The sequence below is a fragment of the Lichenostomus cassidix genome, chromosome 7, assembly GCF_008360975.1.
Source record: "Lichenostomus cassidix isolate B80296 chromosome 7, HeHo_3.0, whole genome shotgun sequence".
Taxonomy (NCBI): domain Eukaryota; kingdom Metazoa; phylum Chordata; class Aves; order Passeriformes; family Meliphagidae; genus Lichenostomus; species Lichenostomus cassidix.
In genome coordinates, this window is record NC_139488.1 from 13,899,839 (window position 1) to 13,927,686 (window position 27,848).

General features: G+C 39.7%; 2 protein-coding genes across 12 annotated transcripts in view; one reads left to right on the forward strand and one right to left on the reverse strand.

Annotated features, from left to right (window-relative positions):
* Positions 1-15,085, forward strand: part of PDE1A (phosphodiesterase 1A) — a 193,848-nt gene extending 178,763 nt beyond the window's left edge. For 9 of the 11 annotated variants that reach the window (XM_085066297.1, XM_085066299.1, XM_085066296.1 and 6 more), the window contains 4 exons: positions 111-295; positions 7,532-7,807; positions 12,918-13,037; positions 13,168-15,085. In XM_085066297.1, the coding sequence (XP_084922423.1) occupies positions 111-295; positions 7,532-7,807; positions 12,918-12,994 (538 nt within the window). In that variant the 3' untranslated portion in view covers positions 12,995-13,037; positions 13,168-15,085. Of the gene's footprint in view, positions 1-110; positions 296-7,531; positions 7,808-12,917; positions 13,039-13,167 lie in introns of those variants that run through there. The other 2 variants (XM_085066303.1, XM_085066304.1) reach the window with 2 other exon arrangements.
* A 7,277-nt stretch (positions 15,086-22,362) lies between these two features.
* The window catches only part of PPP1R1C (protein phosphatase 1 regulatory inhibitor subunit 1C), a 44,236-nt gene continuing 38,750 nt past the window's right edge, over positions 22,363-27,848 (reverse strand). Inside the window, exon 5 of the mRNA XM_085066310.1 lies at positions 22,363-22,782. Within this exon, the coding sequence (XP_084922436.1) occupies positions 22,694-22,782 (89 nt within the window). The 3' untranslated portion in view covers positions 22,363-22,693. The remainder of the gene's footprint in view (positions 22,783-27,848) is intronic.

Below are 27,848 nucleotides of genomic sequence, written 5' to 3' on the forward strand. Positions count from 1 at the left end.
GTAAAAACTATTATTTCAAGTTGCTTCCTGAGCAACTTGATTCAGATGAACTGTTTGTGTGTTATTAAAATTGCCTGTGTTCATAATTTGAGTTTTTTTCCCTTGTGCAGCCAAAATAGTTTGGGTGCAGTAAGCAATGCTGAAGCGCAAAGACGACCTGGATTTAAATGTACAGGTGATGGAGGGACTCACGTAGAAAATTCTCTAGCAACTGTAGACCTAAGGAGCTTCAAGGACAACTTGATGAAGATCATTCAAGCAAACAAAGAAAGATGGAAAGAATTAGCAGCAGAAGGTATGATATATTAAGGTGGAATATTTTTACAGGTTACTCCCCAGGATCTCACCTACTTTCATTTTTTAATTTCTATCAACCTGTAAAAATGCATAGTTGTCTGTATTCATATATTTTATGTCTTAATGTTTGTTTAGATGCTCCTGTTTTGCTCTCCCAGGAGCTCCAAAGAGGTGTAGGTGGTTAGGGGATGAGAGTAAATCTTACAGACTCTGTGCTGCACAGCTTATCTTTAGAGGTCTGGTTTAGAAATGTGCATTCTTGCACATTTAATTGTAACTGATACTGACATCTGCTTTAAATGCCAAAATCAACAATTCAAAGTAGTTGTGCTGCTACAGTTCTTCAGAAATGTAAAAGTTGTACTTTGCTATTAGAAATGCTATTTGTTCCCCACTGTATGGAACAAAATTCAGTATTGCAGGCTTCTTGGGACTATGCTGTAGGCAATTATTTAAATGACCCAGTGGATCTAAAGATTTGGGCAATCCCTGCATGCATTAGGCCCAAACAAGGCAAAAAGTGACTCTTCATTTGCCAGTAGGTAGTTAAGAAAGCCAAAGCTGCATCGAGCATCTCAGTTCATAAGCCACACCTGAAAATTGTCTGGAGTTACGGTTACCTGAGTGAAATGTTTTGTGACAATTGTTTAAAAGGATTTATAGCTTTGATCCTGGTTAAGTGAATGCCATTTGGGAATATTTTGTCCACAGTCTGTGTTATTTCCTAGTAAGTACCTGGAATATTTCAGCATAGCATTTCTCTGTTGAGACTGGTCTTACTGTACATGACCTGATACTGACAGCTGGGAATGACACCCTGGAACCCAGTGCCAGCCTTGCTTTTCATCCCATCATCCAAATCAACATCTTTTTTCTCAAAGAGGTGTCAGACAAGACAGAAAAACAGTGCTGAACAGTGATAAAATCTAATTTAGTGCTAAATTGCAAATGAATATTCTCATTAGGAGGATATTAAGAATAAGCTTCCACACATCTTTTATGGCAAAGACTTGCAAGAGACAGGTGGAAGGGGCAGCTGAGGGGAGGATTCCATTAGTGTTGTCCTGTCTTCATGAGCAGCTTTATATAAGCAATTGCTTCTTTTGGTGTTGCCCAACTAATACTGGCTGGTCAAAAGGACAAAACTGCTAATTTACAGGGGTCAGTAATAATAGAAGACCATCAGAGTGTCCAAGGCCACTTAGCTATAGCCTGCAAAAATCAAGCAGTCCTGAGCTAGGGACATGAAATGTGGAATAATTTCAGTGTGGAATAATGGAGAACTTGTTATCTGGAAGTTTGCCACTTCCAGTTACATAGAACTAACCAGTTTGATCCTGGTACATCAACTTTTTGGTATATTGTTTTGGAGGTGTAGAGTGCTATCAAAGAGCAGTTTTGCCTTCATTCCCAGTGCTTTGTTGTGCTCTATAAATTACTGATATATTTAGCCCAATTTTACTGGTCTGTTGAGAGACAATGAAGACAGAAAACTACTTGTAGCAAGAGATTTAAAAATTATTTTGGGTAAGATTTCAGTCAGTATTAATGGGAGGCCCAGCAGAATCCAGGAAGCTCTGGGCATGCTTTGTACTCTGGCGTACAGAGATGCTGATGTTCATGACTCCATGGACTTTGTTGAGATTGTGGTTGTCCTAACCTTCTTTTCTTCTACCAACTTGACTAATGAAGTATGTCTAAGTACTTCCTGAACAGAATTATGGAATTTCAGTAAAACATACATTAGGGAAGCTAATGGGTAAGTGGAAATAGCTGGTGTTGAGGCCAGAGCTTGGTGAACAGTTTCATCTCTGTGTGATTGTGGCTGAACCTATTTTTTTTTTTAATCACTATGTGAGGAAGAGATTTATAGAAATCTGCTCCCATAAAGAGGCTACTTGCAGCAACGTCTGCAGTTGACTGGAGCATGGCATAGAGTCCTTCAGGGTGCCTGATTAGCCTGTAGAGGAAACCTTGTGAATAACGCTAATACTTTTGAGTACACATTTATATTTTGTTAGTAAATAGATAGTAAGGGGTTCTTCCCCCTTTCACTTGAAATTCTTTTCATATCAACCAATCTTGACTAAGCTTGTAAGTGAATAACTTGAGCCCTTGAACATCAAATGATTAGTCCTTCTTTATGCTTGATGAAAAATCTTTCAGCTGCTTTGGGCAATGTATGAAGTTGTGTCCTATTCATATGTTAGTAGGAGCATATACTTAGAGGAGAGATGTCAGAGATAAATCACTGCCAGGTGAAAGAAGTGCTATCGTTGTTCTCAGCTAGATAATTTATGACAAGTCACGAATTGCTGAGTGCACTGAGGAGGTCACATGTTTGAGGACCATGCTGTGGTAGTAAACAGGCTGGCTGTTAGTGTAGATCTTCAACCACACTTCCTGAGCTATGACAAACAGAGCTCACGCTGTTAAGGGAACCATCTGCATTCTTGTCAATGGGCTCTGCAAACACCAGACATTGTTCCCAGTTTAGTTCACAGGCTCAGGAGAAGTTGTTTCTATAAAATGTAGTACTACAGATGCACAAGGAATATAGAAAGGAAACTAGCAACATTCCATATAATTTCCTGAGAATGACCTGAACTCATTCCAGCTTCTCACCTTTTCAGGATAAGTCTACTTATGTAGACTGGGAGACTCATGTAGGCTGGGAGACAGTTCAGCTGGTCTGACTCCTGTGCCAGGCAGTCCAGAGCAAAAGACTAATCCTCACTGACAGTGTTGTTGACAGGGCAGCTTTCCTGGAGATGGAACCACCTCTCCCTGAAAAGATCCTTGCTGTTGAGCCTCAATTCAGAGCAAGCAGCTTGTGCAAGGAACAGTGTGCTTTGTTTTTGGAAAAGGCTGTGTTAGTAAGGAAAGTGTTTATCTACCTAGACAGCTGTTTGAAAGCTTCCTTAACAGACGCTCAGTAAATAGGATGGCTCCACTTTGCTAAAAAGGCCATGTCTTGTATAATTGATGCAGAGGAGCTCAGTGCTCTATAGCCTAAGGGTCTTCAACCTTTCACCACTGGAGAATTAGAGGAATGTTTCTCAGGCCTTTCAGGGAATGCTGTTAACAGGGAATTACCATAATGATCAAACATCTGGGATTCTAATTTGAAAGCCTTGATGTTTAATTAATATTTCAAGCCCCAATCACCAGATAATCTGTCTTTGTTCAACTCAACACAGTGATAAAGATACTATTCCATCCTGTGCTTTTTTCAACACATATTGTTGATGGCTGCTGCTGCTAGCAATTATTATAGTTGTAGGAAATGGATAGCAAATGTGCTCAGATGTATTTGAGAGGTTCTTTCATTAGAGACAATGTGTTCTAAGTGGATTTTAAGGTCTGAAAGTTATTGACCCACTGAGAAATCTATAAGAAACACAAAACTTGTGGGGAAAGATTTAACTATCTTGTAAGACCCTTCATGGTGCACTTCTTAGAACACAGAGAAAATGTAGCACAATTATTTAATATTTTAAAAGTACAATGCTTATTCCTTTATTCATGCTTAGTCTATTCTATAAGTATATTCAAAAGATTTACTAATAAAGTTGGTCAGTGCTTGGCAAGCTCAGGTACCCTTAACAGTATGTGAGGGTATGGACTAGTAATCGTGCTTACTGATTTACATGCTTTAATCTCTTCAGTAGATATCATTGTAAATAAAGTTACAGAGATAAAAATGTATGATTATTTTCTGTTTATAGTGAACAGAAAGAGGCATAGGCAGCTCAGGACACTCACCTGAGGTCATATAACAACATGAGGGAGTGCAGAACAACACAAAAAGGTCGAGCTGCCAATTAAATGGACCCATCTTCAGGATAATACAACAGTTATATTACAAACTTCCTGGTTTCATTTTATGCTTATGTAACTCTTCTAAAGAATTAAGTCTCACAGGACTAAGTTTGCATTATTTGAATGGAAAGACATCAGTGACAAATGTTGTGCTCACCACTTTTGGCAGTGCACTGGGCTGCATGGCTCAGAAGTATATGCCTGGGATGGCTGACCTCACCAAGTGGTATGAAAAATATGTGAGGCTGAATGAGTCTCTCACACCGGCCTCTGCCTAATTTTGATAGTAAAAATGTGACAAAATAACAACTATTGCATCTTTGGAGTACAGATCAGATTTTTTTTTTCCCCCAGGGGCAGCAATTTTGAATAACAAATGTCTCTTCTGAAAGACCTTTGCATGTACCTGCAGGCCCCCCTCGGGCACTTTCAGTTCTGCATACTTCCAGTCACAATAACCACAGGGTTCAGTTCCATTTTGTCTGAAAGATTTTCTCTGCAGACTCACTAACAAGAAGAGAGTAGCAGCTGCTGAAATGTGAAAATCTGAGAGTGATGATCTGATAGCATGTTAATGTGACTTAGCAGCCGCTCGGAACGGCGGGCAGTGGGAGGATGTGTGTGACAGTCACAGAAACTGACTGACAGCTTGGCACATGAAATCTACCCTAATGGACGGTTTTAATCTGCTGGAAAAGAATCAATGCAGGAGGCTAAAGGAGTCCCATCTAGTACCAGTGACAGGGATTTTAATTGCAGTGCTAAAATGCTTAGGTCATAAGCAGTTTTTGGGCTCAGAAATGTGTTAAGTGGGAAAAGGAAAATTTTTCAGCATGGTCTGAGTAAGTACAAGGAGTGGGTTGAGCTAAGAGTAGGAAGAGATGTTTGGTATTGGCAATACCTGGTAGATAACTGCCCTAATAATGGAACCTGTTTTATTTCTCCCTGGAGTACACATCAGAGAGCTGGTCCATCTCTGCACATGACAGTCTACATCACTTAAAGCAGCTTGTCCCTCCAGTAGGCTCACAGCAGCAGGTCCTTCCATTCCCTGTCCCAAAAGTTCCAGCATTTAAGCCCCTGTGCTTACAGCTAAACAGCAAAAGAGAAGTAAAAGGCGGAGGTGGCAACCCTAGGAAACCAAAAACTCACAAATTATTTTTAACCAAATCCTTCAGTCAAAAGTTTTGATAGATAATTTAGTCTTTCCTACTTTTTCTGTATGACATAATGCTATAACATTAAGTGCCACTGGATTACATGGTTTGCAGTGGTTATATATACTCCTATAACTGTGATGAATTTTGTGTGAGGAGTTGGAAGTGGAAGGAATAAATATCTAAATAACTCTATGGGTCACTGCAACATTTTCTTGGGTTTGAAAATGGCAGAATGGTGGGGAGAATCATGGTTGTTTGGGAACTTTTGGACATGTCTTTAAACTTACTTGGTAGTTCCGGAGGCATGTATGAATATTCTGATCTTTCTAATATGATAATAAAATGATCAGTCATCCAGTTACACCAAGGCACACCTGAATTCTGGCTAGAATAGTCCTAAAACAATATTCAGTAAGAAAAATACTCTCTTCTTACTGGGTTTTTGTGAGAAAAGTCTCACCAGTGTAAGCTACATTAATATTACAGTTTTATGTGTGCTTAAAATTCTGCTTTGCTTTTTTTAACTTACTGGTGCATCTGAATGGCATCTGAATTATTTTATCTTTGAATTTACTTGGGAGTTTTTATGAAGCTAAGGAAAAATGCTGTAGCTCTGCCATTTGGAGATTTATATGGTACGTAAGTCACTTTCTTAGGAAAAAAGGTTATATCAAGAGTGACAGATGCTTTAAATAACATCTCTAGATTGAACATAAATTGCATCAAGTTCCATATACATGTTTCTCAATGGCTTTAGCCCAACCTCTTCTTTGTAAGAGCTGCATTGAAGTCCACAGAAAAAGAGTACCTGTCCGAGGTTTCAGAAGACGTGGAATCCAAACATAGCAGGACTCTACAGTTTGGGGAAAAATGGTTTAACAATTTAGAAATTGCTCAAATTTTGAAGTTCTTGATTTTTAAAAGAAGTATACTAGAAAGCATAACTGACAAAAGAAGGAAATTATTTATTCCATGCTTCTGCACACCAGTTCATGTTTGAAGGTATTCCCTTCCCTCCCATTTCACAGACCAAATTGTACTTCAGGGGGAGCTTGTCTCTGGATTTAGAAAAGTGAGGTGGTGCCAAACATTGACAGCAATAAATATGTGCTTACAGTCTGGGTTATCTTTCAGTTGTCAAGTGCAATCACCAGTGGCCTGGATTTGGACTGGTCACTCACAATCAGAGTTTCTGGGAGATGCCTGTTGAGCTCAATAAGTATCTCAATGCTTGGTTTCCTTCCTAAATAATTTCTAACATCCAGATTAGAAATTTTGTGCAATATCATGCAGCTGTTTTATGCCCATGTTCAAACTGCAATGCTTTCACTTTGTAAATGACAGTATTTGGTGACTTCTATACTTGGGTACAGAGTCTAAAATCTAAATCTCAGAAATACAGATTATAATAGCAAGGCAAATAGGCCCTCCATGAAGATGGTACATTTATTTTTTGTTGGACTCTTCACCTGCCATTACAAGTTTTCCATTCTCTGTTTCTTTTCCATCTTGTTATTCCTGGTACCTATTCTCTGTTCTGTTCTTTCTCCTTTTACTCTGGGCCATTTCATTTGTACTGTTCTCTGAGTCTCTGCAATAGAGCAAGGAGTAGAGCCTCCCACAAACATTATTTTTTCCTGTTGCTGCTGTCCCCTGGAGCACAGTTTCCCCCATATCTGTTCTTTCCTGTCCTCTGTGTGCCATTAGTCATAATGCAGCAGTACTGGATAGCACATGCATAACCCTCTATAGCTTGTTCCAGCTTCTATGAACTGATGGTTTGGATTTTTCCATGCTGATAGGCCAATTTCCTTCAGGCCTTCCCCTCAATCCTGATGCCTGCCCCATCCCCAGCAAGGTGTTTTCCCCTCTCTCTTGCAGAACTGATGAGCTCTGCTTTTCCTAGTCCTGTGGTGGTAAACACCACTGCAGAGGGACATGCCTGCAGCAAGGGCTCCTCCTGCTCCCATCCTTCAGGTTCCTGTTGTCTGATGATGCTCCTTGCTCTGTATTATGGCCAAAAAAGAGGTGCATATTAGACACCAAGCCAGAAAGAGAACCACTATGGTTCAGCTGCAGTTGTGCAATCTGGAGCAGAATCTGACCCATATTAAACACAGTGGGCACATCCTCCTGCAGAAAGTGATGTTCATAGTGTTTCTGTGCTCAGCTCTAGCTGTCACTGCTCTGAAGTCAAAAAATTGTGGCATGTCCTTCTTATCTAATTCACTTATTTTGTTCCCTCTTTGTAGAAGAACTTGTGAAAAATGTTGGTGAACAGGAAAAAGACCAAAGCAGAAATTCCACAGATGCACATTTACAGGAAGAGGCAACAAGGACACAAAATGAGAGTAGTCAGGGAAGTGATGGTACAACCTGTCCTCCCAGATCCATCGTCCTACAAGTAGTCTCTTTCGACACTCCTCTGAGTGATGAATCCAGCTCAGAAAAATGCACTAACTCTGATCCGAACCAGAAAGATCTCAGCGATGCCCAGCAAGAGACACAGAATACAGACCCACTGAATGGTAATGCTTCATCACAGAGCACCAGCCAATCTAATGGAGCTGTCCAGGGTGAAGCTGCAGCAGTGTGTGGTATCTCCCTGTCAAACATCAACAGTAATGTAAAATACTGAAATAAGGTGTTGTACAAACCACCAGCATAGGACAGTTTCTTGAGGCATGTGTGAAAGCAGTAGTGTTCTAAAACCATCAAATAGAAGCATATCAACAAATATGAGCTTCTTGATATCAGCTATTTGGGATCTACTAGGAAATTCGTTAGAGAATATATTGTAGTTGAACTAGAAGAATGATTTTAGAATAATTTAAAGATGTGTATTTCCAATTAAATAGTCGTTTCTTATTGGAGAATTAGGTGAACTTTCAAAACAGAACTATCTAACTTTTTCTCTTTTAATAAGTAATTATGCCATTAATATTTATTCCCCTTAGTTTAGGCACCTAATGTGATTGTTATTTTGTAAACCACACTCTTTGTACCAAATGTAGTGTGAATCTAAGAGTTAAGCTTAAGTAGATGGAATTTGCCAGCTGCAGTAGTCATGGGATTGTGTCATTGTCTTAATTAGGAAGATCAGTCTCTTGGCTGTAGCTGCAGGACAAGCAGAGCAGCCAGAAAATCACTAAAATGTCAGAATATGTTTTTAGAATATGTATTTTATCACAAGATGATCACGTCCAGTATCTGGTGATTGCAACACAGTATGAAGGGCAACATGCCCAAGCAATGAGGAATAGATATTATCAAAGGAAGAGAAAGACACTGTGCATCTTTCTTGTATTTTCTGAGTTTGCTCATAGTTAGAATAAGCTTTGTGGCATTAGGGTAATAAGAACAATCAAGGCATATAATGACACTTCTTTTCCTCACTTTTACTTAAAATGCTAAACTCATTAATGCTTTAATGACAGTAAGCTTTGCAATATTGTGCCAGAAGTATGGCATTGTCTGAGCAGCAGCGTTGAAGTGCTTATAATGCTTAGCTTAGACACGGGTATATGACTTGGCATATTTCTCAAAAAAGCTTTTTATGGAGAACTCCCACTTACTCTAGATTTCCGCATTCCACGGCTCCATGCTTTTATTGTTGACAGGTTTTTTCCATCAGAAATAACAGATGGTTAATTTAGGGCCCTAAATCAAAATATTTACACTAAAATTATTTTCACAGCATTTGAAGTTGTCTAATAACTGACATTTTTATCTTTTAACATGCATCTTTTACACCAGGTTTGTATTAAAGCTCAACTTACAATTAAAGCGCCTTAGGAAAGTTCCACATCTCTTGGATGAGGAATGCAGTAGGAAGAGCTGGATCTTTTGCCTTACAGACTCTGCAGAAGGCAGTTGTGGTGTAGCTGTGCTTGTGCATCTTTGGATGTCTGGCAAACAAAAATGATGTTTGAGAGATCAGACACAGCTCAGCATACAGTTAATTCACTCTGTTGCATTGACAATCTTTACATTCCACCTTTCCAAAGAGATTTCTTTCCTTAGAAAATGCTAATTTCATTTGTTTTCTAAGGCAGGAAATTTTCTAGAGAATGCCTTGTACTTTAAAACTTCAAACTGCAAAATTTATGAAAAGGGTAAGAAGCCATTAGGTTTTTAATAGTGTATTTGCACCTCTGTGGATGTCCAGTGGATCCAGACAGGACTTTTAACCAAGGTCAGACATCTTCAGTGGAATGTTGCTTCAAGCAAGCAAGAGGTACCAAACATATGATCTTACATATTTTCCCTGTTTCACGAATCAGACTTAATTGTGTATTCTGAGAGACGCCATACACCTGTCAGGACATTATTAGCAATCTCCATGCTAGAATTCTCTACTTCTATACTTTCTGTACTGAAGATGGAGGGGGTAGAAGGCTAGGTTGATATCAGAGTGCTTGCTGATTTCTGGGGTGAAGACGTGATCACCTGCAGGTGCTGTGGCTGGGAGGGTGTGATAGAAAGGAAGAAGAAAAGCAACATGATTATTCAGGTTGAAATTTCATGTGTTAGCTGTCAGTGTTCTGTGTTTTATAAAAAGCAGAAAATCCATTTGAGTTTTCTGTGAGTAAGTGATTCAGTTATAACAGTTGGGTAGTACAGGAAGAGCATGTGTGTGCATTCTTGGGAACTGTCAATGAATGTTTGGATGTGCTATGATGAAGGGGTTCCCCATTTTAAAAAAATCAAAAGGGGCTGTTTTACAGTCCTTGTATCCCATCTCTTTCTAGGTGTAGTTCTTGTAGACCTTCATGTTCTAGTGACAGGAGTAGCTCTGCCCTGGGTCCTGGTTGGTGCAAAGGGAGGACCAGAGGGTCGCTGTTACAAGTGCTGCAGTTGAGGCTGGATGTTGTTTTTCTCCACAATACCTTTTTTCCTTTCCATCATCTCACTTTCATTTAATTGAATGGTACAAGATTAAATGAAACTATTATAAGGTGATTTTTTTAAGTGATGATTTTCCTTTTCTACTGAGTGATTTATTTATTAGAACATGAATTTTAAAAACTGCTTATGTTTAATTAAATGAATCCATATTTCAATGATTTATAAATGCTAATTGGCAAACTTTTAACTTCTCACTTGTAATGATAGCCACATTAATCCTTAATATTAAAATGCAAGGGAGATAATAAATCTGTGATAAATAAGATTTCCAGTAGTTTCACTCTGTATGACAGTAGAGGATTGCCCAGTCCCATCGAGGGTGCAGCACATCCAGTGTCAGCAGCAGTCAGCCAGAGAGAGCCTCTGCAGAAGAGCCAGGTTAGACAGCAGTGGGCAGATGCAGACCAGCCACATGGCAGTGTGATTTATGGTGCTGCAGATGGCACCAGGGGATCATCTGTACCGTGCAAATGCTCAGTGCTGCTGTGGCCCCGCAGAGCTCAGCGAGAGTGGAGCACTGCCTCCCAGCAGAGTGGGAGCAGATTGCTGTGCTGCCTGCTTCCTCAGTGCTCCTTGGCTGAACCAGCATCCTGCCACTCAGGGAAGGCATCCATGTTCATGCACGGAACATGGATGGAGGGAAGGTTAGATTAAAAAAGCAAATAATGTGTTTATTAAAAACGATAGGGTTTATAAGATAACGGCCATTAGCAACCTCATTTTTTTATCACATAAAAAACCTGATGCACAAAGAAGAAGAAAGCTATATATGTTAATGTATAGTTTTTTTGAAATTTATACCACAATATAAGAAAGGCATTATCTAGTAGAGACTGTCCAGAGGAGGCCATAGAATGATGAAAGGCCTTGAGGGAAAGCTGTGTGAAGAGGAGCTGAGATCACTCAGTTTGTTCAGCCTGGAGAAGAAGAGACTGAGAGGAAACCTCATTGCAGTTATGACTTCCCTGTGAGAGAAAGAGGAGGGGCAGTACTGATCTCTTCTCTCTGATGACAGTGACAGGACTGAGGGAATGGCCTGAAGTTGTGTCAGGGGAGGTTTAGGTTGGATATTAGAGAAAGGTGCTTCACCCAGGGGGTGGTTGGGCACCAGAACAGGTAGCCCAGGGAAGTGGTCATAGCACTGAGCATGACAGAGTTCAAGAAACATTTGGATAATGCTTTCAGGCACAGGGTGTGACTCTTGGGGATGGTGCTGGGCAGGACCAGGAGCTGGCCTCGATAATCATTGTGGGTTCCTTTCAACTCAGCATATTCTGTGATTCTGTGAATGGCTTTGTTTTAAGGCTTCCACAAACTCAAGTGTCAAGTATAAAATTTAAATATTTAGATAAATAGCTTTTACTTTCATATTTCTTCACACCCCTTTTTTTTGTTTTTATGGATAATAATGCTAATAAAGTTTTGCTAAATTGCTCCAAAAAGAGCCATAGGCTGAAAGATCTGTGGACATCCTTATTCTAATTAACGTTATTCCAGTTTTGAGACTTTAAAGCCTTTGAAGAATTGGTTGTCTGTATTCCACCAACATTAAATTTATGTAAAATAAGGGATGGTGTAGGATGCTGCTCAGGGGAATATGACCCATCTGCTGGTGGCTGCATTACAGAGTGGGCAGCACACACTCTGCCACCATTCAAGGTAGTGAAACAAGGGTGAAATCAGTAGCAACTCTTACTTATTTACAGTGAAGACATGGTAGATTCATAGGTAGATTCATAATTCAGGTATTAATTTTCTTCTTTCCTCATGCTTGTTCTCTTGATTTTTCTTTCTTCTCTTCCTGTTCTCTTTTCTAAACTGTCAGCCTCTTCAACTCGCCATCATCTTTCAATTTTCCTTTCAGATCATGCCTCATATGCTTTCCCTTTCAGCTACTTCTATCTTTTTTTTCCGGCTTTCAAAAATATTCCCCTCCCTATTTTTATAATATTTTTGCTTTTCCCAGGTCATCTTTTCCACTTTTGAGACTTCTGTGCTTTTCATTTTTGACATTTTAAGTTCAGTGTTCTTACTGGTGGGATCCCTCAATCAGCTGGATAAAACAGAGAAGTTACCATATGTAGTTAGTAAATGCTACTGTGAGTTTGCTCCATTGTACATTGTCTACCATCTCAGTGTATAATTTCCTCAGCTGTACTCATTCAAAGCAACTGAAAGAATAGTTTAAGAAACAGCTTAATTCGATGATTGTCAATTTGAGATTCATGTTGAATCACTTAGTTTGAAAGCTGCTTGTGTTTCTCTGTGTCATTGCTCCTATCTGATTGAATTAATTGAATATTTAGAACTTGACACTGGCATCTTTCATTATCTGGGAGAAACTTTGATTTGAAAGCCTACGGTAAAGAGGATTTAAACAGCCCTTCTCTGCAGAGGATGAATTTTGAGTTTCAGTAAGCTGGAAGAAAAAGCACCAAAACCAAACCCACTCTATTAACACTCATATAAAAGTCTTCATAGTTTTGTTTCATGCTGTGATCTATTGCTTTCATTCTATCTTTTGCCTTGTGGATAAACCATAATGATTATTTAATTCAAGCTGATGCTTATTCTGATGAGAAAGCAATTAAAGAAAGCAGTGACTGAGACCTCATTTTAACCTTAAAATATCTTGAGGAACTAGATTTTGTCTGTCTATGGCTGTGCAGATTCTCTTGACTTCTTTAACTTCCTCATTCAGGTTCCCAGTCACATTTGTTTATCTTCCAGGTGAGCCTAAACACTGTAAGCAGTCAGAAGATATTGTAAAAGCCACGGAGCAGACAGAAGCACTGGTACAAAACTAGATTTCCTATTTCTTAAAAGCTTCTGACACTTCAGGCAGGACAGGTAATTTGGTAATTTCTTTCTTTCTAAATGATCATGTGATAAGCCATCCTCAATTCAAGTATATGAAATATTTGAAGTAGTAGTATCAAAAATCTCTTGTTTATGCATTTCCATTTGACCTCTGTTGCAGGAGAAAAGAACTCTAGCTGTTCCTACCTCATGATCTCAGAGGCTGTTTTCTGTCAACTTATTCTTGGATCATCCTATTTTTGTGGAGAGTGATTGAACAAAATATTCAAAAATGTAAAATGTAAAACCCTGAGCTGGTAACTCAAGGCACTTAACAACTTGCAAGATTTCAGTTGTTTTTGTGTTGCTATTTCCTCTTCTATTCTGCTTTCTTAAACTAGCCAAAATAATTTTTTCAGCCAAAGTTGGACCTTGCTTTGTTGCATCGCTGGTACCAGACATTTCCAGTTAATCATGAGCCATGTGAAAACATGATGTTTGTCATCTGCCTGGGATTGCTGTTACATGTCACTGCTGCTGGTGTCCAATGAAAATGGAAAATCAAAATGAAATGTGTTTCTAGATCCTTGTTCATGCAATCATGCTGCATGCACCATACAAGTCCTACTTGTTAGCTTCCTTAAAATATCTGGAAATAAATGTTTGTAGAGTGTACAGGGAAGTTGTAGAGTTACGCTGACCAGCCTGCGCGAATGAAGATTCTTCCCCACTGCAGTGGCTGCCATATGGACAGAACTGGTGTTGAGCAAATCAATATTTGAAATATCTCTTGAAAATTAATTGAATAGCATCTGGCGTTAAAGATTAAAACATTCTGAATCCTACAGTGTTTTGAAAGACATCAGCAATGGTGTCAGCCCAACCATAAAGCTGGTGCTCATTGTTTTGTAGGGTGGAAGAGACAGCAACAGAAACACATGAAAATTGCTTCACTTCACCAAAACATTGTGTTGCCTCTTAGACAGAATTGGAAGGTGACACCGAGGCCTTATGTCATGGCTTATCTCAAATGCAAAGGGGACAACATGCATCCTGCAAAATCCTTGCTAGAGTTTGTTTCTTTTCGAGGGGCAGCAAAACCGGAGCACACAGGCAGTCACCTCTGCAAGAAGCCTCAGAATGAGCCCTTCAGCCCAAACTGTGCCCGCAAAGAAACACCATTTTCATCTCCTCTTCCCTCGAGCTGCACATGGCCCCTCCTGACTTGTCTGGGTGTCCTACACAGATGCAGCCAACCTCATTTCCCTCTGCTGGAACCTGCCAGGAACCTTCCAGGCTCCCCTTCAGCTTGTAGGCGCTCAGGTGGCTTGGATCACTGCCATCCCATCCCAGTTCTCCTTTTTGGACCCTGTGGTTATTACCTCACTGAACAAAGTCTTTCTGATCAGCCATGGTCTGCTCTGAAGGGGACTCGTGGGGGCAGTGGCACTCCCCTCTGTGCCAAGGGTGATTGTCAGCACGCTCTGTGTGCTCTTCATGTGCTGCTTCAGGGATCCAACCAGAGCTCAGCAGGCATCAGGCTCAACCTCAACCAGGGCAGGCTTTGTCTGATTGAAGAAGGAGTCATGAAACAATCACCTTTGCCGAGGGACCCTGACTTGTCCATACCTGTTGACTGTCTCTTTTCTGACAGCAAAGCAATCAGAATTGAGCTGGGAACAGTGTAAGCTCTAAGCCCTGGGATAAGGGCATGCCAGAAGGTGGAATTCCTGTCATTGAATATGTAAGCCATATATGTGCTATGCATAAGTAGTATGCATAGTTTTAACTTAAGAAATGTTTGTGCATATAGGATGTAAAAAATACATTTAAGTTGTTTTGTGTATCTGGTCCAAGGCTTGTATTTAGCATGGAGAAATTTCTGTACAGTGCAGTTAACGAATGAAATGTTAACAGATAAAATTGTATCATAGATGTTATAATGCAATCAATATTTTTTGCTAAGAGTTAAGAATTTATATATTCTCTGCTAGTGTTTGAGCAAATCATTAGTAGCCTGGACCACTCCGTGCACCTTTGCATCCTTTTTGGGAATGTTGGACTCTTTTTCTTTCCTTTGTAATAAAATGTAAACCATCTTATGGTTTCTTATTGTCATTATGGCAAGAGAAGAATTTTAATGGTCATATCAGACTTTTTCTTTAAAGTAAGTTGCCATATGCTGTGGCAGTGGAAAATATTTTTGGTTAAGATCTGAGAACTCAGAACTTTATTTCAGATAAGTTGATCATCTGTAGTTCCCACCAAATTTGAAAAGAACAAAAGACAACTACTATCTTTAAAACCTAGGCCAGTTAGGCATTTGTTACTGACTGCTTTTCAACATTGTAATTTATGATTCACTGAGACTGAAATCAGTCTGAAGCAATCAGAATTTAATCTTTATATTGTATTTTCAATTTCAGACTTTTACCATAGTTGAAGTTTTCTTTTCTGTGTCTCTATTCAATTGAGACTTACTACTCTCCAGAAATTTTCACCTGGATATACAAGCAGAAAATATAACAGATTCTGCAGAGAACTTGAAGCATCCTTTGGGGCTCTCAATGTCCAGTTGTCATAGCGAGCACCAAGATCTCCCACTGCAGAAGCTAGAAGGAGCTCCTAGTTTCACAGGAGGCACTCATTGCCTGCAGATCTCATTCATTAGGATAGAAGAGGGATTTTTCTATAAATAATCCTATTTGCTCATTTGTATTCAGTTTTTATCACTGTGGTAGACGTTGCTGAAATACAAGAAGAGATGTTAGTTTTTTGTCAATGCCAGCTGATTCTCTTTCTTTCTTTCTTCCTTCTTTTATTCTTAGCAAGATTTTGCCTGGACATGACCCAAAGCTTGGTGTGTTGTTTGGATGGGGAGAAGTTTTCTTTGATGAAGAAGACCAATAGATCCAACACGTGTTAGTTAAGGCTTTGAGCTGGGTGAAATCTGTGTTCATATGGCAGAAAGGCTTCTTGAGAAAGCCTCTCCCTGGACAGTAGTTTATCTCTGAAACCTTTAAGGCTGCGCTACCAAAACACTGCATGGGGCCCTAAGAAATGGTGTTTGTATCTGCATCTCTCCCACAGCATTCTGGGCATGTACCCTGCATCGAGCACACTGAGGAGCTGTAGCTATAAATGAGCCCTCAAGAGGTTTATTTTGTACTTTTATCTTGAGATATATGACAGATATATTATGTAATATTGTTATGGGTTATGATCTAGCCAGTATTTTTTTAATTTAATTTTCAAGAAGGCAAACTACAACTGTGTGTTTTTATTCTGCTGTATTTGTCCATATTTCCTATGATGATATTCCCAAATAAATTTGATTTGAGGGCAAGGATTGTGAAGCTCCTGAGTGTTAGTTACAAATTTGATTTCCTGGAGCATTTTTGCTCATCTGTGTATGATTGTCTTTGAGAAGTGACAGTGCATACAAGGTTGTTTCCAAGCCTTCCACCCATTTGGGACTCCACACGTTTTCCATGACTGTCCCAGTTTGCCACACAAACTCACTCACATCCTCATAGCACACTTGAAAACAATTTCTCTAAGCGAGTCTTGCCTTCTTTGCCTTTATGGCTAAAATAGCCCTCACATGAAGAAAAACATAACCAATGAAGCATTTTTTTACACAAAAAAATTCTTGCTGTGGTTGCAGTTGAAGGAGCCACTGGGACTGTACTTGTTAGCAACAGTTCTTCAGGAAAGGTACAACTTTGAGATATATTTCCATGGCATGGTGTAAATTTTATAATCCAAGATCAGTGTAACTGGGATTAAACAGGGCCCCTTTCTACTTGGATTGAAAATGAATGGAAAGAATCCCATAGACTCAAACATGTAGCAAATCCTAACTAGGTACATGATGAAAATAAATCAAGACAACTACTTCATACCACGTTCTTTGCAGTTCCTGTTTTCCAGGTGCTATCTGAGCTACATGCACAGAGGACCTTCTTCTTGCAGAGATGCCAGAAGTCAAACAAGCCACTACTGTAATGAAAATAATTTCAAACTAACATATCAAGATCTCTAGTGGTAAGTGTCTAAAATGTATCTTTTTAACAGACTATACATTTATTATATGAGAGGGAGGAAAATGTAAGTATGACTAACATTCTTCAGCAGCAGCTTCAAGATTTCTGTGTTTAGTAGTTTAGCAGACAAAGGTTTGTCTGAAAGGGGAGTGCATCCCTGTTACAGCATTTTTAAAAAAAATCACATCCCTGAAAAACAGTATGGAAAAATGAGTGGAAATGGATTTAATACCATGAGTAAAAGAAACTGTCATCTGTCAAACATGCAAACATTTAGGCTACTTTCCTGGAATAATTTTACTTTCCTGGTCATTTAATTATTTAATGGATCTCCAGAGACTCCTTTTCCATGTCCCAGGGCAAACATTCAGAAGTTTTATCAAACTGTGAACGTCTAAGTTTTCCCCTGGGAACAAAGAAGCAAGTCATAACCACAGAGTTATAAATGGAAAAAATCTCTTATTAAAAAATGGACTTCAACTTTTATGGGCTGAACTTTGTTGCAAAATACTTCCTTTGTACTTAGGCAAGTCCTTTGCTTATGGCTTTTTCGTTGGGAATTTTTGGGGAACTTTACATTAGCAGAGCTTGGACAGATAATATCTTAACCAAATAAATTATTCTGACAGATTACAGAGTATATGAACTTTAAAGCTGCTGAGTTTTGTGCAACATCCTGTATAGGTCATTATTACAAACCTGCAGTCTGTAATAACGTTGTAGCTAAATAAGGCAGTCAAAATCAAAATGGTAGGTACAATCTTGGCTTTAAGATGGACTAGTCAAGCAGAATAGATGTTTCTTCACTGTTATTTGGACTCTGGTTATATAGCTGTCTCATCACCACACAGGACCTAATGCTGATGCACCTGCAAGCAACACTGCTGACCTGCAAGAGGAACTTTGGTACTTGTCTCATAATAACATGAATAAACATCAAATTACATGAAAGTATTGGCTAATTATTTGTATAAAGCCTGATATGATTATCTCAATCAAAATTCAATGAGCCAAAGGGTCAAATTCACCTAAGATACATTTCCATGAAAGCCAAGAGAGACGACGGTGTCATTATACCAGAAATTAATTTAGTAATTGGATAGTAATTGGTTGTCTCTTGCCTTCTCTGTATTCAGGTGGTTTGTAGATTTTTTTTCTACAGTGCAGGGTACTCTGAGAGTCTAACGTCTCTGTACAAAGCACATGTTCAACTTTAGGCCATCTTAAATTCTTTTTGTGAAACTGTGCTTCCTTTTCTTTGAGACTGCTCAGCTTTGAGAGAGAGCTGTATTTTTCCTACCAGTCAGAAATAAATATTCACCTTTATTATTTGGGTACTTCAGGAGTGCACAGCTGGAATTAATGGCAGCATATTTGTGTCAAGCATTTTAACATAATGCATGATGCATCTTTATTTTAGCATTCTCACCTGGGGAAGACCCCTGCTCTGCTAGGCACAAGGGGGTTTGGGGTAGGGCAGGACTGTGACTGCAGCCAGACTAGTTCTGGAGGACATGTGTGGAGTTTCAAGTAAATAGTAGATACAGGAGCATGACTACAGAGTTGATATTTCCAGTAAATTAGAGAATAAAAATGTCATGAGCAATTTAAATATTATTTATAGTTGACCTTCATGTCTGTTTTTAATATTCAATCTGCTGAGTGTTTAAAAAAGCAATTAAAAGTCCCATATAATGTTAAAACCCTTGATAAATGTAATAAACAAATGACATATTCAAAAGAGAGAATCTATGTCCCATTAGGAGAGAAAAAGAAAGATGAGAGCAACATATGGCAGTATAATTAGAATGATTAGGGAAGCACATCAACAGAATTTATGCTGCAGGGAAAATGTAATAAGAAACCAACACACTTTCCTCACTGCCTTGAAAACTGCAAATATCGCTCTCTGAAAAGGAGAAGATGCAGAAAGGGTCCCTGGCATTTAAAGCTGTAACTTGTGTTCTTCTGTCATTATTAAAGATGCACACAGCCATCTGCAAACCATTTATTTTTTGCAGAGTTCACATTGTCCCATTGCTTTGATTAATAAGGAGCAATATTACACCTCAGCTGCTTTTCAGAAAGATGCTATTTTGGAAACCTAATTAATACTCATTCCACAGTTAGCTTGAGGTGTTCGTTAGTGCCAGATACTGAGTTCTTATTTGTTTCTCATTATGTGGAGAGTATTGCTTCTCAATGCCAACGTTTTTGTTTTGCATTTTGGAATAACCTTTCGACACTCCTGCTTCCCACAGCCCTCCCTTCAGAAGAGCTAATAACACCTGTCATCATTATTTTCACATGCCTGTTAATGTCTGTTGAAGACATTGGGGGCTATTTACATAGATAGACTATCCTCATGCACAGCAAATATTCCTGCCATTTTCTGAACAGTTGGGCCAAAGAGAAAAGCAATATCTAGAAACTTGGCAATGCAATTAAAATCTCAGTTTACCACTAAGGGTCAGTATACACTAGGCAAATGAATCCCTACAAAATTGAAAGAGTGTGTTTGGCCCAGCAGAAGTACAAAGTAATTTTTCTGCCCTAACCCCCCAGATTATTTAATAAACAAACCAGAAAATCTATAGCAGAATATAGACACTGAACTTGGATAAACTCCATCAGCCCACTTTGATGAAACTGGAGATTAATAGCATCTTACCAAGCGGCCTGAGGTTTAGTAGAGGGTGCACAAATATCTTGCTCGAGATTTGCTCCAAGTGCTGCTATCCTCACTGGAGGATAAAGGAGAGAATATGGCAAAGCAGGCGGCATTTAGCATCCACTCAGTTGCCAAATGTAATGCTGTGCATGAAAAGGTTAAATGTAATTGAACATGTCAGGAATCAACAGAACAACTGAGGCTCTTTCTGGAGCTCGCTCTTGCACTGAGCTGCTATAGAAAAAAAATAAAAAGAATAGAAAAAGAACATCTGTGGGCCTGGGCACCAACACGGATGCAATAGGAGAGGAAGAAAGGGGACTTTGAGGGACAGCATGTTTTAAATATGCCCTTACATTGTCCTCCAAGGGTTAGTGGACACACAATGCCTAATTTACTGCAGGAATAAGGTCCCTCATGAAAAAAGTTGTCTTAAGAGAAAAGAGATGAGGAGGGCAGCCCCGCACTGAGCCAGGGACATTTTGTTGTACAGCTCCAGCTGCACAAAAGCAGAGCTGCAGCCTGCAGGAGCCCTGCTTGGGTCTCCCCCCAGCCACCACAGCCCACCCAGGCCAGCTCTGGAGGGCTGTGACAGCCACACCCAATGCTTCACCTTCTGGAGTAGGAAAAATGCTTTTTTCTTGAGGAGTAAAAGCCAGCACCAGCCTGGCCCTTGATGTTGTATTCTGTTAAAGGAAGTGCAGATGAACTGAAATCCCTTCCTTACTGACTGACAGGCGAGAGAATCTCTGCCTGCAGCCTCTCCGTGTTGGATGTGACAGTTTTGGTTAAATAACACCAATAGTGCAAGAACTAATGGTGATTTTTAAGTTTACGTTTCTGGGGAGAATAAATGATACTATGAGAAGACAGCAGGTTAAGTCCTTGAAGACTTCAACAGAATCTATAGCAATCCTAAAATTAAAAAAAAAAAGAAAAAAAAAAAATAAGGCAAGAAATCCAGTAATTAAATTGATAACAGGATAATAGAAGCTTTCCTGTACACTACACATCATATTTCCCCAAAGAAAAGTATGTTGTCCACAAAAACCTGTGATCTTTCTCAAGCAAAATTCCTCTGACTTCAGTGGAAAGTTTGCTTTAGAAAGGAGTTTTTTAAATCTTGACTCTTAATATAATCTTAGGTATTATCTGATTTTGCACCTGGAGAATAAACAACATATAAACATTCTGAAAGTCAATTCCAGTTCAAACTAAATCTGTGTGGGTTTTTTTCCTATTATTTATAAAGTGTAATTATACTCAGGTCCAACAATCAACCTGAAGCAGCACGTTCAGTGATGAATTCTCCAAGCTCTTGTCAGGTGTTTTGTGTGTTGCCTTTGAAATGCTGAGATTCCAAAGTGTTCAATACCTTGTCCTGGTATCAAGTGCTATAAATCATGTCCATGTTTTCATCTGCTCACAGGTCCTAGACAGTTCTCCTCTGCAGCCTGTGGTACTAATAACCAGCAAAAAGCCATTAATATCCAAAGTGCTTTATTAGCTAGCAACACAGAGAGATGGTGTGAGGTTAAACACCAATGACTGATTCACAGCCTGGCAGTGCTATGGCAATGAGCAATTTAGTGAAGAGCCTGGTGCTGTGCAAAAGCAAAGCCATGGCAAAGTTGGGACCTGAGCCCAGCTTTTGCTGCCATTCCAGACCTGACTTGGGGCCATTCAAGCAGTTTCTGAAGGGTCGTTTGCTTCTTTTAGTTGTTTGTGATGGAAAAGCTCTCAGTCCTGTAAGTCCTGTAGCAGCTTCTGTATAATTGGAGAGTCCTTCTTTAGTCCTTCTTGCACACCCTTGCTGAGCTGGAGTCATGGATCCTGTCTGTAGTGTTTCTACAGAAAATGGAACCAAAGAGAACAAATACAGAGATACAGATGGAGGCAAAAAATGGCTCTCAAGGATAAAGAAACACTTGTTGACAGATCCTGTTCTCAGCAGGTCTTCATGGAAGATCTCAGATTGAGGGTGAAATCACCATGCAAGGCATAGACAAAGGGCTCTGTGTTTTCCTATATTTCATCTTTTTTTTTTTCTTTTTCTTTTCTTTTTTTTTTTTTTTTCTTTTTTCTGCTAGGTCAACCCTTTAAAAGAGACTTACAGCAGTGGAAAGTTAAACTGAGGGTAAAACTGTATCAAAGGCAAGCAGCTATTACAAAATGACAGTGACTTCATTTAAAAATTTGCCATTCATAAAAAACTGAAATAATCTGTTAAGTGTGACTTTGAAAGAACATAGTTTTCCTTCTCTACCTTGTTCCATTTTGTGCCACAGAGTTTGCATGGTGAATGAAAAGGTTGGTATGAACCATGCCTGTGGTCCTTGGGCTCCAAACTGGAACCTTTTGTAATGCCTCCAGATAACAGTGATCTCTTGTGGTGAGAAATCCCTTTGGTGCTGCCATGAGGCAGCCTCAGACCAAAAGCAAGACAAGTATTTAAGCATCACATACCCAGGGAACACAGGGAAGAGTATCTTCACATCCCCTAGACAGAGTCACCTCTGCTTTCTTCGTTACTTTTTATCTGTCTGCATCACCGCAAGTAACTCAACCAGTAATGGTAAAAACTGCCCTTAACCAGAAGGACCATTTTATGTGAACATTTCTCTACATGCCAGACAAATCCTCTGTACAATAGCCAATCTTGTCTAAATTAATGTATTATTTATTTTGTACCTTTTTTATTTACAACAAGCCTTAGAGTACAGCTCACACGCAGTAGTTAAGCTCTGGCAGTACTGACGTCAGGGAGCTAACACGTTTGCGAATTACATTTTTAAGTCATAGAAAATAAAAGAAAAGAAATGACTGTAAAATAACGGTTTTATCTCCGGGGCTGAGGGTCACAGGACACGTGTGCAGTGTCTGCAGAGCCCCCGAGGCCCTCCCGGTGCCTGGTGAGCGGCAGGGCAGGCGCGGCGGGGCCAGGGCAGCTCGGTGACTCTGGGAGGGCGCTCGGGGCAGCTCTGCCCTGGCTAGTGCCCCCACTCCTCTTCCCTCTCGCCAACTCCCTCTTCTTCTTCTGGAAACACTGAGTCGCTCTGGCTCTTCAGATGCTTAATCCCTGCAAATACAGAAGTCATGGTTAAGGTCCTATTTAGCTTGCATCAGGTATCTTTTTGTAAAGGAAGAAACAGAAAACAAAAATGAGGGCAAGTTTAGTGCCCATATTTATTCCCTTTTCCACAAACCTCAAAGTTCAAATCATACTATGGTGTATTTATGACAGAAATATTCTCTTCCTTGAATATATGCTCAGAACAGTATTTGCTTTTCTTTTGTCCCTTGTAACCCTTGCTCATGTTTGTGTTGAGCAGCATTGCAAAGCTGTGCTGATGCAAAGAGAGCATCGCACCTGGCAGAGAGGAGACTGCTGGCACCAAAGCTGTGACAGGATCTGATAATTTCTTACACGGAGAATGTGCTTTTGACCTCCAAATAGTACCATGAGGGGCTGAATGAAAAGGGTAAATATCTATCATGGGATATTTGGAAATTCGGATTTGAGGAAAGTTATGAAGTGCGTATTGCTGGCTGGTTTCAGCCAACAAGTGAAGTAGACTCCATGAAAATGAATCATATTACAGTTATTTCCCTGTCTCATGCTCAGTACAAGCAAGCAGACCTCAATGAATGGACCTAATCCCATCTTCTCAGCTCTGCCTTGGTGTGATAGAAGAATTTGAGCTGGAAAAGGAAGCAATATCAGGATAAAAAGATGACAGAGAGACCAGAGAGGAAGGGTTATAATTTAAAAAAAATTGAAAAGGCAAATGCACAAGATTAGTCTCTGGGTCCCCTAGTTTTTGACAAACAAAGTGGGAACATAACTATTCTCAAAAATGCATGACTTGAACAAAATGTAAGCCTGAATCAGGCTGTTTTCTGGTGCCATTACATAAAAATATTTTTCATTTCATTAGAAATCATACATGGTTCTAGTCACATTTCTAATAGGCAGAAAAAATGCTCCCTTTTGTATCACTTCCTCTGTGTGATGAGGAGAAATGACACCCCAGCTGCTTTATATAGCCACTGCTAGATAATCAAATGGCACAATATGCATTCTGCAAGTCATAGACTTGTCAGGGCACAGTTTTCAAAAAGGGCTTCACACTTGAGGGTTGCAGGGCAAGATCCAGATTACCACTAATTGTGAGTGAGAAGAGTTGGTGATGGTGTACATCCAAGAGTAATGTCCCCAGTGTCACTTAATCTGGAAGTTCCCACACTTCAGTGTTTATTTCCACACCACTCCAAAATACAAGATAGGTTTTCTCCAAACATATCACTTAAAAAAAAAAGCAAAAGTTATTCCAGCTCCACGAAATTGCAAATAGCTGAAAACAGTATCTTACAATGGGTTGTAAAACAACTAGCTCCACATCCAACTGGAGCCCAGCACAGAGTGATGGCTCTGGGCTCCTCTCTCTTTCCTTCCACACAAATGACAGCACATGGTCTCCTGGGAAACTGTTGTTCAGACATAAACCAAGCAAATACATTAATGCTCCCAAGCCACAGTTTTTGAAAGTGTGCCCTGCAATAATCAAGCCATTTCCTGTTAAGGAACTGTGATACATGAAGGTGCTCAGCTACCACCAAGCTCTTAGCAGCACCTCTTTAGCAACACCCTTGAGTAAGACAAACACTTTAAATATTATTTCACCTAACTATAGGCTAATGGACATTTGTTTCCAAATTATGTTGTGTTTTTAAGGTAAATTTGTCTGCTGTTGTTTCCTCTGCACTTACAGAGCCATTTCTTGCACAATTCACAGTACCCATCTAACAGCTGCTGCTCAGTACTTCAGACAGGAATTGCTAGGAGCCAGAGTGCATCATTCTTCAGGGAGTTTTTCAAAGATGAGAATGTCATGGACAGAAAAGAAGGCATGTGATACATGGTGTGATGAAGCCATGGAATTGTATTTTTTGAAGGAGAGAAGACTTTTAGTTATGTGGTTTAATTGCAATATTAAGTATGAAAATTGTAGGAAATCGAGAGAAATGACATCAGTGAGCATTTCCCATTGATTTTCCCATAGCAAGTAGCTATCGATCCTATTTAGTGATTTTTTCATAACCTCCATTCTGCAGCCTGCCTTTGGCTCTGACAGTCATTTTATGGTACAGCATCACTTGGAAGTTTCCTTCTCTGACCAGTAAGTGCACGAGACTTGATGTACTTTTATATAAGCCTCAAGATGGTCTCACAGCATCAGCTTGTCAGTATGAACTGACCCCAGGTGTGGCATTATGAAATAAGGTGCTCACCTACACAATGAAATAAACTAGTGTGAATTGATATAGATGTAATGGAATTCCTGTCAGTAAACATATGAACATGCATGACAGGAAATGCTGGTAACTGTCATGAAAAGATACATTTCATGCAAAAAGCTGAAGACTTCTACAGTGCAAGAAAGGTTACATTCTGTTGGAGACTGAGTAAAAATTCGCAACTCAGGTCACCTCAACCATTTTTACAACCACAGCTATGGCAGTGTTAATTTAACAGAAAGGATATTTCCTTCTCATGTTTTCAACCTTTGTACCAGTAACGCAGCTCATGCCCTCAGCTTCCTCAGCTAGTAATCAAGAAGAACCAAAAGGCTTCATCCTTATGCTTATACTATAAGACAAAGTCTGTCTGTACTGCTAAAGCCAGCAGGACAAGAATTGGTTTTTCTCTAAGTGCTTATATTTCACTGCAGGTAATTTAATCCAATTAATGTTGATAAACAAACCCATAATTCCAAGCCATATTGAGCAGCCATGCACTAATATAATTTGAACTGTCAATTCTTTTTAGATGAAGGCACTGTCTCAAAGAATATTTCTAGATTTCGAGATACTTATAAATTATGAATGTAAATGGGACAATTTTCTGGCATTTTTGTAGTCACATCACATCCATGCTGCTTCATCAACAGCTGTCTTTTTTGCTTCTCTCCATCTAACTAAAGCACCAGCTTAGAAGGCTAAGCAGTGTCACAAGATTTGAAGTAACCAAGTGTTCCTGAATTAAGTATCTCCTGGAAAAAAAAATTTAAAAATATTCAAGTAATTAAGGCAGCTCCCCATCCTATTTAACACTTCTTCCTTCACCCTGCTTCACTGCCCAAGGAAGGGTGTTGACATTTACCAAACTCAGGATTGAAGTCTGGTTGGCAGCTTGAATTCCCTAAAGTTTGAAGGGTTATTTAGTTTTATGATTTGGAGCTGATCCTCTCTCTATCAAAAACACATTTCCAGATTTGCAGAAAGCAGTGAAAGGCACAGATAAAACAGGCTCATTTTCAGCGTTTCAGAACTCAAATCACTTTGAAATTATCATGCAAACAAACCTGGCCAAAGAGGATAACAGCCAAATAAAAATGTCTCAGCCAGTGCTAAATGAATTATTTGCTAGTTCCCTCAGCAAAAATGAGAATATCAAAAGAAACATCATATATTCATATCACTAAACAGAAAAAAGGACTATTGTTTTTTAATGGTACATTTTGGTTTGCATTTATCAGTCAAATTTGTTTTCACTTCTCTGATATGTCTTCCTCATAATTTTTTTTTACCCAACTGCCTTTTTGGTTTAAAAAATGCCAACAAAACAAACAAACAAACAGAAAACACAAATCCCAACCAACCAACCAACCAACCAAAAAACCTAAAGAGTAAAAACCCTATAAACTAAATTTCATTAGTCTCAGCATCCACCCCAGGTCTTTGGCTGAGTTGGGTGCAAGGAAAGGCAGTTGTGAAGAGCCAGATAAAGGTAGGAGGTCTTCCCAAGCATTCTCCTTCATGGATAGGGATGACCCCTACAGATGCAGGAGAACAAATAGCTGTATCAGTTCAGGGGCAGCTCTGGGGCACCGAACGCAAGCCTGCCTGTACCAAGGGAAGTTACCCAGAAGATGAAGGTGTCTGGTTGTGAGTTGGAAGAGAGTATATTCTGACTGGATATAAAGAAGTAATTTTTCCAGTTGCTGCTAATTCACTGCAACATCCAGTGAGTGTATTTAAGCACTGGTGTGGTTTACTAGTTTTCCCAGTCTCTCTTCAAGGAGTTTTTCAGTACTGAAGTAGACAAAGCATTGAACAACATTATTAAATTTGGTGTTAATTCTGCTTTATGCATCAGGTTGAACTATGAACTTTCCCAAGGTTCCTTGCAACCTAAATTACTATATGATTTTATGAAATCAAAACTGAGTAAATCCATTTTACAGTTTATAGCAGTGTACTCACATTAACTGTGTGGGCTACATATTGATCCACCTGGGAGCTTCAAATGACTCCTTTCTCTGGAAAATGGATGAAATGTCTTACTGCACCAGTCAGACTGATTTTAGGGATAAGATTCCTCTTCACTCCTTTAAACCATGGGGCCAGACTAAATCAATACTTCTGTACTGATTTTGGAATACATACAAACTCCCAATTAGGTAATGTAGTAGGTTGTGATCTATATACACATGCATGTGAGCTACATATTGTGCCCAAACACAAAGAATGAAAATAATGGGATTAAAGTCAGTGAACCTGGAGGATCTCTTGCATGTGACAGATACACCTGTGAGAGGAAATCTCACACAGAGATCTCATCCTGGTCATGGCCCAGTGCATGGAAATGCAGCAGAAAGGCTGTAATTCCTGAGAGGGAGGCACAGAGCTGCTGTGTCAGAACAGTCCTGGCACTGCTGCTGAAATGGCTCATCTTCCCTTGGGGCCTCAGGGGCAGAGCATTGTCTCAGTCACTACCAGTGCATGGTGCCTCAGGGTGCTCACTGCCATTGCAATTAAACGACTGTGCTCAGCTGCCTGCAGATGTAACATTAAAAAAACACACTGTGCTAATAAAACCAAAACCTATGCACCGTTTCAGAATAAATCCCTTTCTTGCTCAGCGAGGCATCTGCACAAGGGAAGTAACACAGACTCTCAAACTTCACAAGATGTTTTGCCAGATGTTTCCAGAAGCATCCATGGCTCCATGTGATGGAATGTGCTCCCTTCAGTGCCCGTGCCAGTGGGGGAGCCCAGAGGCTGTCCCTGCAATGGGCACTGCAGTCCAGCTCTGACAGGCACAGGGCACAGCCTCAGCTCAGCTCTGAGAAGCATCAACTG